At 39.3% G+C, this 16128-nt stretch overlaps 1 protein-coding gene across 2 annotated transcripts in view; it reads left to right on the plus strand.

Annotated features, from left to right (window-relative positions):
- The window catches only part of PAPLN (papilin, proteoglycan like sulfated glycoprotein), a 1077292-nt gene that overhangs the window by 938202 nt on the left and 122962 nt on the right, over nt 1-16128 (plus strand). For both annotated transcript variants that reach the window (XM_044074058.1, XM_044074059.1), the window contains one exon: nt 8332-8469. In XM_044074058.1, the coding sequence (XP_043929993.1) occupies nt 8332-8469 (138 nt within the window). The remainder of the gene's footprint in view (nt 1-8331; nt 8470-16128) is intronic.

Genomic DNA, 16128 nt, shown 5'->3' on the forward strand with positions numbered 1-16128 from the left:
ACCATTTGAAATGCAAGCATAAATCTACTGTTTTGCAAGGGGGTAAGCTACACCCGATGCTAATTATATATTCTACCTCCAAGATCGCACTACAGTGAGGAAAAGGGTAATTTACCAGATCCCCAATGTACTGGGATCCAATTCAAAACACTGATGCTCAAAACTGCGAACACAAGCTACGTGTTGACGTTTCGGAGTCGACAGGATTTGTGTTCACAGTTTTGCCTTTTTCACGTTCACCTTCGACCTTCTTATGGATAGTAAGGTGATTTTATTTTTTTGATAGTAAACCAAAGGTAAGCATGTAGGGCACACTAGATGCAGCCACCGAGTCTTTAGTCCACACTTGCTTAAAGCACTGCAAACTAAATTTGGGTTTGCTTCAGACATACTTGGCAGCATTTACTAGTCTCCCACTGCCTAACAACCAACCTCCCATATGTAAAAACTCATCTTAGGGAAATCTTCCATTATATTATGACTGCAACAGAGAAGCACACAGAGCATAGTACTGTTGTGTATGTAACTTACAATAATTATAAACGTTTGTATACTCACTGTTGCAATTCTCTCTTATTAAGGGTATGGCTGCAGGCCAGGGTGGGGGTATTTCTGAAGCTTTCTCCCTCAATTCCAGCTTTTCTATTTTCATTTTTCAGACCCACCCCTCTTAGGCTATACTACTTGGTAGATCAATAATACTTCTTTGAGGTAGTAGCCATGGTAGGGCACTGAGATTGCAGCAGACATCCTTTTCAGGGACATCTTTACTTCAGTCCTCTGGTGGGACAAGAAAGAGCTGTAGATGCCCCTTTTCTACAAGGATGAGCCAATATTTGCCTACATGAGAATAGAAGCATACAATGTCCAACTCAGCCTGTAAGAGAGTATCACATTCATTGCACTCAAGCTATTCTGGTAAGTTACCTACCCAGCTGTGCTTCCTAGTACTGTTTCTGTGTGCCGTGCCATGTTTAACAATATAGTGGATAACTTGATTCCTTGTGCTACACTATGTTTAACAATTCAGTGGGTTAACAGTTTCCTTATGCCATGTTATGCTTAACAATATACTGGATAACTATTTTCTTATCCCATGCCATGTTTGCCAGTGCACTAGATAACTGTTCCCATATGCCACGCCATGTTTAACAATACGATGGATAACTGTTTCCTTATGCCATGCCATCTTTAATAATACACTGGATAACTATTTCCTTTTGCCATGCCATGAAGAAACAATACGATGGATAACTGTTTCCTTATGCCATGCCATGTTTAACAATACACTTGATAACTGTTCCCATATGCCACGTCATGTTTAACAATACAGTGGATAACTGTTTCCTTATGCCAAGCCATGTTTAACAATACACTAGATAACTGTTACCATGTGTCACACCATGTTTAATAATACACTCAATGTCCACCTTCACAGTACCATGTGGAGAATTAGACACGAGACAGTACACATCACTCAATATCAACCTTCACAATTCCATGTGGAGCATTCGACATGAGACAGTTCATACATATCACTCAATATCCACCTTCACAATACCATGTGGAGTATTAGACACGAGACGGTACATATTACTCAATATCCACCTTCACAATACCATGTGGACCATTAGACACAAGACAGTACACATCACTCAATATCCACCTTCACAATACCATGTGGAGCATTAGACAGGAGACAATACATATCACTCAATATCCAACTTCACAGTACCATGTGGATGGAGTATTAGACACGAGACAGTACATATCACTCAGTATCCACCTTCACAGTACCATGTGGAGTATTAGACACAAGACGGTACATATTACTCAATATCCACCTTCACAATACCATGTGGACCATTAGACACGAGACAGTACACATCACTCAATATCCACCTTCACAATACCATGTGGAGCATTAGACAGGAGACAGTACATATCACCCAATATCCAACTTCACAGTACCATGTGGATGGAGTATTAGACACGAGACAGTACATATCACCCAATATCCACCTTCACAGTACCATGTGGAGCATTAGACATGATACAGTAAATATCACTCAATATCCACCTTCACAGTACCATGTGGAGCATTAGACAAGAGACAGTACATAGCACTCAATATCCACTTTCACAATACCATGTGGAGCATTAAACATGAGACAGTACATATCACTCAATATCCACCTTCACAATACCATGTGGAGTATTAGACACATGACAGTACATATCACTCAATATCCACCGTCACAATACCATGTGGAGAATTAGACACACAACAGTACATATCACTCAATGTCCTCCTTCACAATACCATGTGGAGCATTAGACATGCGACAGTATATATCACTCAATATCCACCTTCAAAATACCATGTGCAGCATTAGACATGAGACAGTACATATCACTCAGTATCCACCTTCACAATACCATGTGGAGTATTAGACACAAGACAGTACATATCACTCAATATCCACCTGAGTCCTGTCATGTCTACAATACCATGTGGAGTATTTGACATGAGACAGTACATATCACTCAATATCTACCTTCACAATACCATGTGGAGTATTAGACACAAGATAGTACATACATATCACTCAATATCCACCTTCACAAAACCATGTGCAGTATTAGACATGAGACAGTACATTTCACTCAATATCCACCTGAGTCCTGTCATGTCTACAATACCATGTGGAGTATTTGACATGAAACAGTACATATCACTCAATATCTACCTTCACAATACCATGTGGAGTATTAGACACAAGATAGTACATACATATCACTCAATATCCACCTTCACAATACCATGTGCAGCATTAGACATGAAACAGTACATATCACTCAATATCCGCCGTCAAAATACCATGTGGAGTATTAGACATGAGACAGTATATATCACTCAGTATCCACCTTCACAATACCATGTGGAGTATTAGATACGAGACAGTACATATCACTCAATATCCACCTTCACAATACCATGTGGAGTATTAGACATGAGACAGTACATACCACTCAATATCCACCTTCACAATACCATATGGAGTATTAGACATGAGACAGTACATATCACTCAATATCCACCTTCACAATACCATGAGGAGTATTAGACATGAGACAGTACATATCACTCAATAGCCACTTTTACAATACCATGTGGAGTATTTGACATGAGACAGCAGATATTACTCAGTATCTACCTTCACAATACCATGTGGAGTATTAGACATGAGACAGTACATACATATCACTCAATATCCACCTTCACAATAACATGTGGAGCATTAGACATGAGACAGTACATACATATCACTCAATATCCACCTTCACAATACCATGTGAAGTATTAGACATGAGACAGTACATATCACTCAGTATCCACCTTCACAATACCATGTGCAGCATTAGACATGAGACCATACATATCATTCAATATCCACCTTCACAATACCATGTGCAGCATTAGACACGAAACAGTACATATCACTCAATATCCACCTTCACAATACCATGTGGAGTATTAGACACGAGACAGTACATATCACATAGTATCCACCTTCAAAATACCATGTGGAGTATTAGACACGAGACAGTACATATCACTGAATATCCACCTTTACAATACCATGTGGAGCATTAGACATGAGACAGTACATATCACTCAATATCCACCTTCACAATACCATGTGGAGTATTAGACACGAGACAGTACATATCACATAGTATCCACCTTCAAAATACCATGTGGAGTATTAGACACGAGACAGTACATATCACTCAATATCCACCTTTACAATACCATGTGGAGCATTAGACATGAGACAGTACATATCACTCAATATCCACCTTCACAATACCATGTGGAGTATTAGACATGAGACAGTACATATCACTCAATATCCACCTTCACAATACCATGTGGAGTATTAGACACGAGACAGTGCATATCACATAGTATCCACCTTCAAAATACCATGTGGAGTATTAGACACGAGACAGTACATATCACTCAATATCCACCTTCACAATACCATGTGGAGTATTAGACACAACCATCCACATAAAGCAAGCATACAGTTCATTTGTCATTTGGGATGTAGTAGTTCTTTCACTTTTTTTGATGTTCCTGTTTTGTTATCACACAGTTATTCTGGCATTGTTGCTGTATGTGCCATGGTTACCACATTTACTTTATACAGTTCAGTATCCCAGTTATGCTTCCTTTTTGCCTCAGTTGACTTATTTATTTTACTTTATTTTACATTTTCTTACCAGGGATGTTCGACTGGGCCAGTGGCCCTTTTACAGGGGAGGCCCAGAGATAAAAGCTCCATTACAAAAACACTTTGCAAACAATACAAGAAATCAATAACAATCAAGAATGCATAACTTTGGTAAATATAGGTAGTAAATAGTTTATACGTAAACAATAAAAACTGAGCGAGTAATATAAAGTGGAAAAAAAAGAAAGCTGACAAATAAACTAGCATAAAATAGATTGTGCCATCATAGAGAAATGACTGATCAATAGATCAATGTCATGATATTGGTGATAAATATTTATGAGATACGTGTATGGTATATGTACAAGAATACGGCTGATTGTTGCTATGCTAGTGTTAAGTCTGATTTTCTGAGATTAGTAAATACTGGTGAGGCATATAGAAGGACAAGAGATTAGACAAGTCCTAGCTATGGAATGTCTAGTGACCTTGATTAGGTATGGCTTGACTCTGTATAGTGAGCCTAGCTTATTGTGGACCTTTTTGATAGTTAGACTGAGGTGTTTATCAAATTTTAGGTTGTTGTTAATTGTGACTCCAAGGAGTTTGGTGTGCTGGACAGCTTTATTTATTGGCTGAATAGATGGTGAATGGGGGAAAGTTATCAGGAACGTTGCTATTAGTGAAGAGCATAAGCTTTGTTTTATCTGGATTGAGTATGAGTTGAGAGTCTAAGAGGTATTTTTCAATGTCTTGGAAAGATTGTTGGGTTGTTTGTAGGAGTTCTGCTAGGGAGGGAGCTGAACATATGAGGGAAGAGTCGTCTGCGCATTGAACAATGGTTGCATGCAGGGTGGCTGTGCTGAGCCTGTTGGTGAATATGGTGCAGAGCAATGGGCTGAGAAATGAGCCTTGGGGTACTCTTACGGAGACCAATAGGGTGGAGAGTTAATTTTGCCACTTAATTGCCTGTTGGTGGCCAGTTAAGTAGCTGAAAAAAACAGAAGAGGGCTGGCTGGGTTAGGTTTAAGGAAGCTAGCTCATTTAGTAGCTTTTAGTGGGATACTGTATCAAAGGCCTTAGACATATCAAGAAAGATAAATGAGACAAGTTGGTTGTTATTTCCAAACTAGTTGACTGAGTCTGTAAAACTAACAAGGGCAGTGATTATACTGTGTTTAGGTCTGAAGCCATGTTGAGATGCTTATAGGAGATTATTGCTTAGTAGATAGTCATGGTTTTGTCTGTGTATGCATTTTTCAAGAAACTTGGCTATGGGAGGTAGGAGGGCAATTGGCTTGTAGTTTGAGAACTCAGTAGAGGAGCCGCCCTTGTGAAGAGAGATGATGTAAGACACTTTCCAGAGTCTGGGGATATACTGCTCAGCAATGTAATGGTTTGTAAGGAGAGGTATAGTGTAGGAGATGGCATCTGCTGCTAGCTTTAGAAATTCATTGAGTAGTTGTTCAGCTGCAAGGGAAGAGGGCTTGAGTTTAGAACAATGTTTTTGATGGTATTAGTTTGAATTGGTTTGACTGAAAAGGAATTGAGGGTTCTGTCTAATTCATTAGGAATAAATAGGGGAGTGTTGCTGTTGTTTTTTTACTAGGCAGAGTATAAAGTTGATAAAGTGTGAATTAAATTATGAGGTAATGCTATCTGTGGAATTTGTTGTGGTTGGAGCTGGGGTTGTGATCTGTCCATGCTTTAGTACATGTTTGATGGCTCCCCAAAATTTCTGGGGAATGTTTTGGTGTTTTTGTTGCATTGCTGTATAGTATAGCTTTTTGTTGTGCCTGATTTGTTTCTTGGCAAGGTTGCATAATTGATGGTAGAGAAGAATGGAGTCTTGATTTTTGGCCTTGTGGTATAGCGATCAGGCTCTGTCGCTCTGTTTGAGGAGCTGCTTGGTGTTATTGGTAAGCCGTGGTATGTGTTTGGAGTTAGAATGGGTCTTTTAAGGGGAGCTAGATTGTTAAGGGTATTGAGGAATTTGTCATTGAAATATACTGAACAGCTGAGTCAAGGTGCAGATATTTTAAACGGGACCAGTCACATTGTTTCAGGAGAGATGTGAAGACTTCAATGGACAAATGTCTTTTGTTGTGGACAAGTTTGTAAATGATATTTTTAGTAGGGCAAATGCCATGCCTAAGAAGGTAAGTGGGTAGGTGATCACCTAGACTGTCAGGGAGACAACCAGACTGGTGACAGAGAGAGGGTTTGTTTGTAAGTGTCCAGTCTAACATTGATTCTTTTTTGCTGTGTTTGTCAAATCTGGTAGGGGATTGTATAATTTGACAGAAATCATAGAGGTTAATAAAATAGGAGGGATTTTTCGAGGAGCAGGTGTACCAGTCCATGTTGCAATCCTCCATTATTATTGTTTCTTGACTAAAGGTTGAGGCACACCAACAAAGGTCTTCAATAATGTCTGGGTTTTTATCCTGGGTGTATATAAACAGCTTTTATAACGATCTGTTTGTTGGAGTTTAGTTGAAGGCGGGTGATTAGAATTTCGGAATTCAAGAGGGCTGGGGTGTTGATTTGAAGTCTTTCTAGTTTGATAGTATTTTTATGTATTACAGCTATGCTGCTGCCTTGTTTATGAGTCCTGTCATGTCTATGGATGTTATAACCATGGGTTAGAATTTCATTATCTGGTATGTGTGGTTTTAGCCACATTTCTGTTAGGACTACTAATTCGGGAGAGTATAGTTGCATGAAATTCTTGAGTTTTATGTAAGATGCTTCTTAGGTTCATGTTTAATATTAAGAGATGAGAGCTGCTTTGTGGGAGATTAGTGATGTTTGGGGAGTAAGGGTTGTTTGGAGTGAGAGGGGTTTGATTAAGGGATTGAGGTCCTGGATTAGGATGTATGTTACCACTTAGACTGATCAGGGTAGAATTCAATAGAAATAGGTGTGTGAGTTTGGTAACTAGTTTAACATATTTGCGCAGTAAAGGTTGGATTAACTGTGAGTGTGTATATTTAAATGTGAAGAGTTCTGTATTGGAGCTGTTGTAAAAGTATGGAGGTATGATGATGTTTAAAGAAGTATGGGATGTGGTGTTGATTGGGTTAGTGGAGGAGTAGATGGTTATAACCTGTTGCGTTTGATAACAAGTAGAAAGGTAAGAGGTAATAGGTAGAATAAATAGTACAAAGTGTTGGAGCAAAACTGTGTTTGTAATTAATTTGGAGTTAAGTGTTGTGTTCGTGATTGGAGTAGGGAGTAGCTAATGAGGTTGTGGCTGCTATAGAGATGGGATATACTGAGGTTAAGAAAAGTAATCTGTGTCATAGTATATAGCTAATCGGCAATTATGTGTAAGACTGATGTGATTGGGTAAGTAGTTAAGGGTGTGTGTTTTGTAGATAAGTTTAAAATTAGGGATAGTGGGGATGTGTGAGATTTTGGGGTGGTGCAAGGGAGTGGAGTGAGCCCGAGTGGAGCGAGGGTGAACAGAGTGAGCCAGTCCGAGCAAGTATAAGTTTATAAAAGAAGAGTCATAGGTTGTCCTAATATCTTCTCTGGAATATAGGTATAGAGGGGGGACTAAAGGCTAGAGTACATTGATGTAGTAAGAAACGTAAGGGTTTACATGGGGAAAGGAAAGGATACAGTGTGGAATAGATAGCTGCTATTAGGGAGGGTGTGATTATAAATGGATTTAGTATGGGAGGGGAAAAGAGTTGGGAATGGGGCTAGAAATTAAAGAGATAAGAAAGTAGAAAACAAGAAACAGAAGTGCATTTATAGAAGTAGTAAGGTCATTTGTCTTAATGGCATGTATACCTTTTTTTCATATATTGCTTTCTTCTGCATTTTGAGGGCTTTATACCAGATGACCACTGAAAATGGGAAATTATGCTCCAATGGCCTATTTGTAATCACCAAAAGTTAAGCATGTAGTAAATAAATAAATAAATAACCTCAGGCATACTTGCATCCATGGAACAAACAGCATGTTATCCATGTTGTAGTCTATATGTGCTGAAGATCTTGAGTAATAAACATGCAGCTCTGTTGTCTGCATCACTCCTCCTGCAGCTGTGACTTATTTGTGTTCTGTCCTTTTTCACAGAGTCAATGTAGATAAATCTGACCTTTACCCTGTGGAAGTTACACCAGGCCAAACTGTACAGCTGCAATGCATGGTTGATGGTCCAGTCCTCATCACTTTTGAATGGAAAAAAGATGGCAGACAGATCTCTTCAGCAAGGTGAGTTGTGACAAGTCTTTTTTTAGGTCTTTGTAAAAACTTGACATTGTTACGGTGTATAGTAGCATTAGAAGGGTAGAGTGTAGGGATCCATATTTGGTTCACATCTCCAAGCTATGCCTTGATAAGTCAACAGAAATAGCATTTCTATCTGGAAGACAAAATGTTAATAAATGCTTAAAAGCATAATGAGCACATTAGCTTGTGTATTTTTACGGAAGAGGTAATTACATAAATATGACATTCAATAAGTACTCATTTGCAATACTGTGTACTACTGATGTTGACCTAGGTTCAGAAATTAGTATGATAATCTGTCTAGTTCCAATTTCACACATTAAGAAGCATCTCCACAAAGTTCTCTGAAAGGTTACAAACCACTTTATCATTTCCCTAGGTGTACTGACATGCATAGGTAAAGCAAGACAGTCCGCAACTGGTGCTGTGTTGTTATCTCCACTTTACAATTCTAAGCTTAATGTTTGTTTTGCACCCTTGATCAGGAAATTGAGGTCTCTGGTCAGATCATCTATGGGTTCATGATACCTGGGGGGAAATAAGGGGACCGATTTAAAAAAAAAAGCACATCTTCAGAAACATGGTAATGACTTCAGTAAATATTTCTGAGAGGTTCAAGTAATTTTCTACCTTCAAACGTGAACAAGGGTGAAATGTCTCATACACTAAATGGATTGCTTCTAGTCTGGGAAAGACAGATGTGGTTTTATTTCTTTACTCACCTGTGTGATAGGACTGGGGGCCTCATTATTAGCTGGACCCATATATAACCGCTACCAGGGCTTCAACTGGCATCAGAGGAGGTGAACATGAATAGAGATGAATGAAGTGATTTGAACTCCTCTAGCTATTTGGTTCTCCAGCAGGAAGCTAGATTCACTTAAGTATGATAAAAAAAGTAGGCAGTCCTCTAATACTCATCAGGGTAGGGAAAAAGATTTATTGGATAAAGTACCAATTTAACCCATTTCCTTAACTAACTAGTTTTCTATACTACCCTTTAATGTCCTTTGGTTAAAGGGTATGCATGTAGAGATATATTGCATATCTGTGTTATTTCCAAAAATTATAAACTCTTTATGGCTGCACTTGTAATCACAAATTATTCCTGAAGTTAGTCAAAGATAATATCAATGTGTATTCTACTGAGCAGTGAACTGCCTGTTGAGAACAAGTCCAGGATTCTACTGAGCAGTGAACTGGCTGTTGAGAACAAGTCCAGGAGTTTCTATCCCGAAGTGATGTAAATGGATTTTTTAATTTTACAGCAAAATTTGTCAGCCTCTTGTAAACTGTTTAGTTCACTAACCAGTCATTCCACTGTAAAACCTTTACTTAACCTCATCACTTATTCTTTTACTAACAGTTTTACACTGCTACCTGTCCATCTGTTAAACACTATTTTGCTAGCACCAAAGCAATATTTATCAGTCTGTTATAAACAGTTTGTTTGAATACATTAACTTCAATCTCTCATTATTAGTTTTGTTAACTTTATTTATTTATTTATTTATTTTACATTTATTTTACATTTGTTTACCGGGCTAGTCTAGCTGGATATATTTCCATTTTCAGTAGAGGCCCGGGGAGAAAAGCTCCAGCATTAATAATTAGATCATAACTTGAAATACAAAACAAGGATGGTACTCATAGTTGAAACATGGTAAATGAAAGTAGTTCAAATAAAAATATACAAGAATCAATAATAAAAATAGTGATAAAAAAGTTATTTACACTAGTATAGAAATCATAAAGAAGGTGAGATGAATTATTTACACTGATAAAAGTTTATACCACTACCTGTCATTGTCTTAAATCTATTTTGTTAATTTTACAGAAAAACCCACATATTTGTTATAAGCAGTTTTGGTAAATATAGTAATCCCTACCCATCTTTTGCAAAGAGTGTAACTTCAAAACAGTCAGAAATAATTTCATTTACTGTACACCCTTGTCTGTCAGCCTGTAACTTTACACCAACACTAAGTTCTCTCTTACAATGTTTTAATAACTCTAATATTTCTGAAGCAACAATGACAACTTTTAAGTCACCTTTAAATACTGCTGTGAGAGACGAAGCTACTTGCAAGTGTTGTGGAAGTCTCCCATTACCAAACTACCTTCTCTAAAATTTTGTTAAATTCTCTATTATCTTAAACTTGCTTTTCTTGGGGTTCAGATATTACTAATACCCAGTAAATGTAAATGTCTACCGTTTCATTATTTCACTTGCAGTATTTTGTTGGCTCTTGCTGCCACAGATTTATTTTATAATTTACTGGCCATGGGTGCTCTGTATTTTGCTGATTTAATTACTTTTTATCACATGTTGCAGTTACTAGGTATGTATAGATCCTATGTAATTCAGTTGCTGTGTATGCTTATATATATGCCTTGGCTAAATGGGTCTATTTTAGATCAGTCCAGCATCACGGTTAACAATAAGTGAATATAAGTAAATAAATAAAATATTTTACTCTATTTTCTCTTCACTGTCCTGTTTGTATACATCCTCTTCAGATGCACAGCTAGCGATCTGCTGTAAATGGCTTCTCTGTACATGACTGATGGCCACTTGGTCAGGTTCTAACTGCTTGAACATGCCTGGTCAAGTTTACTTTTGCCTGTAGGTCATATCATGGACATGTAGGTACTGCAGGATTACTGTTTGCGCAAGACCACAATGAGATTTTACTGGAAGTTTCTGTTTTCACACTGCTGTGCAACCATGAAATTTCAACATCACTTAGAAGCCAACCGATTGGTCAGAACTGATTGAAAATGCAGTTCACCTACACCCTTCTCGCACAGATCAACGTAAGTGATCCCTCCCCCCATATGAGGGATGTGTGCGGGAGGGATCACTTACGTTGATCTGTGTGAGAAGGGTGTAGGTGAACTGCATTTTCAATCAGTTCTGACCAATCGGTTGGCTTCTAAGTGATTGTGTTTTTAACCTTCATAGGTGAAGCTTTATTAACAGCTTTATTAACTTTAAAGGAGCATATACCAGCCTGTTGTAAACAGCTTTATTAGCTTTTTGTGCATGCTTGAAAATCTATTATAAACAGTTTTATTAACTTCTCAGACACACATACCAACCATTTTGTTCTAAACATTTAAACCCTTTCTGTTATAAAAAGTTAAATAGTTTTGTTAATTTTACATACACACCTGTCTGTTATAGTTTCATTATCTTTAAAGGAAAACAACAGGATATTAAAGCAGATTCCCCAACCTGCTGACTCTTCCATTCCCTGTTCTTTGTTAAAGCTTAAAGAAATTACCCTTGCAGCTTTAAAAAATAACCCACTCAACTGTTTCCCTGTTCTGCTTTCTAGCTTTCTATACTGTTTTTGTTTCACTTTGCAAACCAACTTGAAAAACCTGTAGCTGGCTCTGAAATTATGTCACATCTGCCATCTGCTCTTGCTCTAGCTATCGGGATGTTTCCTCCCCAAAAGTGATGTAATCCCTGCCTGATTTGCATGCTGTATAGAAGAGCCAGTGTTCCTCCCACATTGTGATGTCAGACCTGCCTTACCCAGCCCACTCTTAACCTATTAAAACCCATGTGGCGTGTGGAACTCCTTTTCATTGTACGTGTATCCTGTCGACTGCATTTGTTTGAGGGACTACTGAAAAGTTTGGATTGCCTGCATCTTCGTCTGCATTTTTTGCTTCATTGGTAAGATAAGTCTTCCTAGTGAATTAAAAATGTAATTCTACACACAGCCCCTGTTTGAATGCACTTCTAGCCCTATTTTGTGCTGCCTGATATAGTTTATGCTTCTGTTTGAGGGTGCCACGTGGTTCACTAGTGTATGCTGCTGCCGACTATCTAGATTAGCCTACTTCTGTTGTATTTGCTTGCTGCTGATATATAATTATATGTATTTTGTATATTATTATTGTGTTATGGTTATACATTTTATTTGATACTGCTGGTTCTCGGTTAATTATCTAGTCGTTGTGTTCCCGTGTGTGAATGCTGCCTTCTGTTTTAGTCAGGTCCCATGCTGCATGCTGAATTAGGCTTGGAGAGAATTATCTGCGTTTATCTTCATTACTGATACTCAGAATAAGCAGTCTCTTCTTTTTTTTTTTTTTTTTTGCAAGTGTTGGTTTATAGTGATAGCTTGTATATTTATCACTACTGCTGCTCGTTTGCTTTTTCTAATTTTAGCATGTTATTAATGCTCATTTCGGCGTCTGTGTGTGCCATGCTAGTTTATATATATATATTTTCTTTCTGCTGCACGTTAGTGTTTCATGCAGCCATTTTAAAGGTTAGAGCGAGTTGGACTGCAATTGCGACGTTCTCTCATCGGCAAGTATCATGTTTACATGCCCTTGTTTTGCTGTGTATGCTGTGGGCCATGTTTGTGTGTGACGATATCCTCTACATTTTTGAAAAGTCCCCTCACCCCGAAGAAAGTTTCTCTTTCATGGTGTATTCTGAACCAAGTTAGGTACTGCTGTAGATATTTTAGCTCTGTGAGCTGTTCTTGGTATTGTAACACATACCACTTCTATTTAAAAAATCCGATGAAGTGTAATGTTGGTGTGGGTCTGAAACTGTTCTAACTGAAACCTCCGAGGTCCAGAAGGGGTTCTGCTGAGTCAGCATAGCAGGAGCATTCGTTATGAATGGAGAATACTATATAATTTCATCAGCGGCACCCATTTATTTCCACTTATATGTATTATTAGTATTGATATTTTGCAATAACACTGGTCTTGTATGAACTGACCGTTCGCTCAGGTTTGCTAGATTGTCTTACTGTAACACATCAGTAGCTTTAGTGGTGTTAATTGTACCGTGCCAGATTTTTCAGTTATGGACATTGAAATTGCTTTATCAGCATAGGTAGTATGATTAGATACTAACTTGATTTCAGGACAGTATGGTTTAATGTTGCTCCTTGTTTAGCTTTATAACGTGTTTAATGCATCTCCTCTAAACATTCCTGTGTCTATTTTTAGTACCACTATTATGCAAGGATATGATGGGGGTTCACACCTGTGATTAGTTGGGCAAGCAGCAGCTCAATTCAGTCATGTTTTTGGACCAGTATAGCATTGTATTAGTGCTTTAAAAACATTGAAACACCTCCTTCATATGTTTTATTCAGAGCTGAGGGGGATCAAAATGTATGAAAGGCACTGTAGACTTTAATAGCCAGAGTGATTACTACGGTTCTGAACTATGTTTCTGTGACTGCATATATGTGTGTGAATTTTCTAGGGTAAGGAGTGCTTCCAGGTAATACATTTTTTTTTATATTTAAACTACTAGCATTGAGAAGCAGCACCTTTAGGTATTTCTGACTGATATTTATTATGTTGGCGGGCTTAACTTGGCATATCCTAAAAAGAGGCACTATGGGGACAAAGTTTTTGCCAATATTCAGAAGCCAAGTGGTGATAAGTGCAAACCGTCTCTTGAAAAGCATAGTGGCTTGTCGGTTATGTCTACCCAAGCTGTCAGAGATTGGATCTCCTTGTTGTGACACCAGAAACTAAGCCATTTGTTGAAGTAGGTCATTTTTGCTGGTCCTGTGGTATAATCATTGCTGAAGGTAGGATGCAACTCAAGGCTAGATTCATACCCACCTGGGACACATGTATTCAGAGAGCTCCATGTCCCTCTTCATATAGTCCAGTGAGGTATCATGGACTATGACTATCATACTGGTTCTTGTGTTTTAAAGCCACAAGTGCGTGTGTGTGTGTATGTGAATGCAAGCAAGGGGCAAGTGTGTGTGTGTGTGTGTGTGTGTGTGTGTGTGTGTGTGTGTGTGTGTGTGTGTGTGTGTGTGTGTGTGTGAATGCAAGCAAGTGTGTGTGTGTGTGTGTGTGTGTGTGTGTGTGTGTGTGTGTGTGTGTGTGTGTGTGTGTGTGTGTGTGTGTGAATGCAAGCAAGGAGCAAGTGTGTGTGTGTGTGTGTGTGTGTGTGAATGCAAGCAAGGGGCAAGTGTGTGTGTGTGTGTGTGTGTGTATGCAAAAGGCAAGTGTGTGTGTGTGTGTGTGTGTGTGTGTGTGTGTGTGTGTGTGTGTGTGTGTGTGTGTGTGTGTGTGAATGCAAGCAAGGTGCAAGTGTGTGTGTGTGTGTGTGTGTGTGTGTGTGTGTGTGTGTGTGTGTGTGTGTGTGTGTGTGTGTGTGTGTGTGTGTGTGTGTGTGTGTGTGTGTGTGTGTGTGTGTGTGTGTGTGTTTGTGTGTGTGTGTGTGTGTGTGTGTGTGTGTGTGTGTGTGTGTGTGTGTGTGTGTGTGTGTGTGTGTGTGTGTGTGTGTGTGTGTGAGAATGCAAGCAAGGGCAAGTGTGTGTGTGTGTGTGTGTGTGTGTGTGTGTGTGTGTGTGTGTGTGTGTGTGTGTGTGTGTGAATGCAAGCAAAGGGCAAGTGTGTGTGTGAGAATGCAAGCAAGGGGCAAGTGTGTGTGTGCATGAATGCAAGCAAGTGTGTGTGTGTGTGTGCGTGAATGTAAGCAAGGGGCAAGTGTGTGTGTGTGTGTGTGTGTGTGTGTGTGTGTGTGTGTGTGTGTGTGTGTGTGTGTGTGTGTGAATGCAAGCAAGGGCAAGTGTGTGTGTGTGTGTGTGTGTGTGTGTGTGTGTGTGTGTGTGTGTGTGTGTGTGTGTGTGTGTGTGTGTGTGTGTGTGTGTGTGTGTGTGTGTGTGTGTGTGTGTGTGTGTGAATGCTTACTAAGCTGGGCATTAATCCCTACGTCACTCGATGGGTTGCCAACTGGCTTACTAACAGAACCCATGCTGTAAAAGTAGCCCACTCCAAATCCAGCTTCTGACAAGTCAGAGTACCTCAAGGGTCAGTCCTGGGACTGCTCTTGTTTGGCATCTACTTCTCTGAAGTACAGGCCAACACTAAGGGATTCTGGCTAACAAAGTTCACAGATGACTGCAAACTGGGAGCCATTATTGAATCCCCAAATGTTGTGGATACTCTAGAAAAGGGCCTTACAGAAACAGTTGCTTGATGCCAGAGCCATGGGCTCAAGCTCAATGCCAAGAAATGTATAGTTATCTCCTTTGGGAAAAAACATGTACCCGTTCTGGGAAATGCTACACTTAAAGAAATCCCAATCCCTCAGAGCTATACGCTCCAGGGATCTAAACCTTGTCATCACAATAAACAAATGCTGGAGGGATAGGTTCCTGACCCAGAGACTGCCCAGACTCTGGAATAGACTGCCCATACATGTCAAGCAGACCGCCTCTTTGGCCCTCTTCAAACGGAACATTGACGATTGGATGGGAGAAAGAAATTAACCCCGGGGATCACGTCACTCACCCTGCTAGACAGGGGTTTAGGGTAGAAAATAGTGTGGGAAGTGATAGCCAGGGAATAGTTAGGGCTAGGCTTGTATAAACCCTAGGGCCAATAGCTTAGTACCAACCTATGAACCTATAGTTAACAGACTGCTATCAGAAGGAAGAAGCCGTTGGTTCATTTTAGCTGTTGCCAAACAAACTTTGTGTCTGTGTGATAAGGGGCAAGTGTGTGCACATCTGTGTGATAAGGGGCAAGTGTGTGCACGTTTGTGTGATAAAGGGCACTCTGCCAGTATCTGCTGAATTTTACAAGACCACTTTTATCTCTAAAGCTGTCCCAGCACACTCTGGTAGT

Source organism: Protopterus annectens, chromosome 6.part0 (genome assembly GCF_019279795.1).
Source record: "Protopterus annectens isolate FY-2018-M chromosome 6.part0, PAN1.0, whole genome shotgun sequence".
Lineage (NCBI taxonomy): Eukaryota > Metazoa > Chordata > Ceratodontiformes > Protopteridae > Protopterus > Protopterus annectens.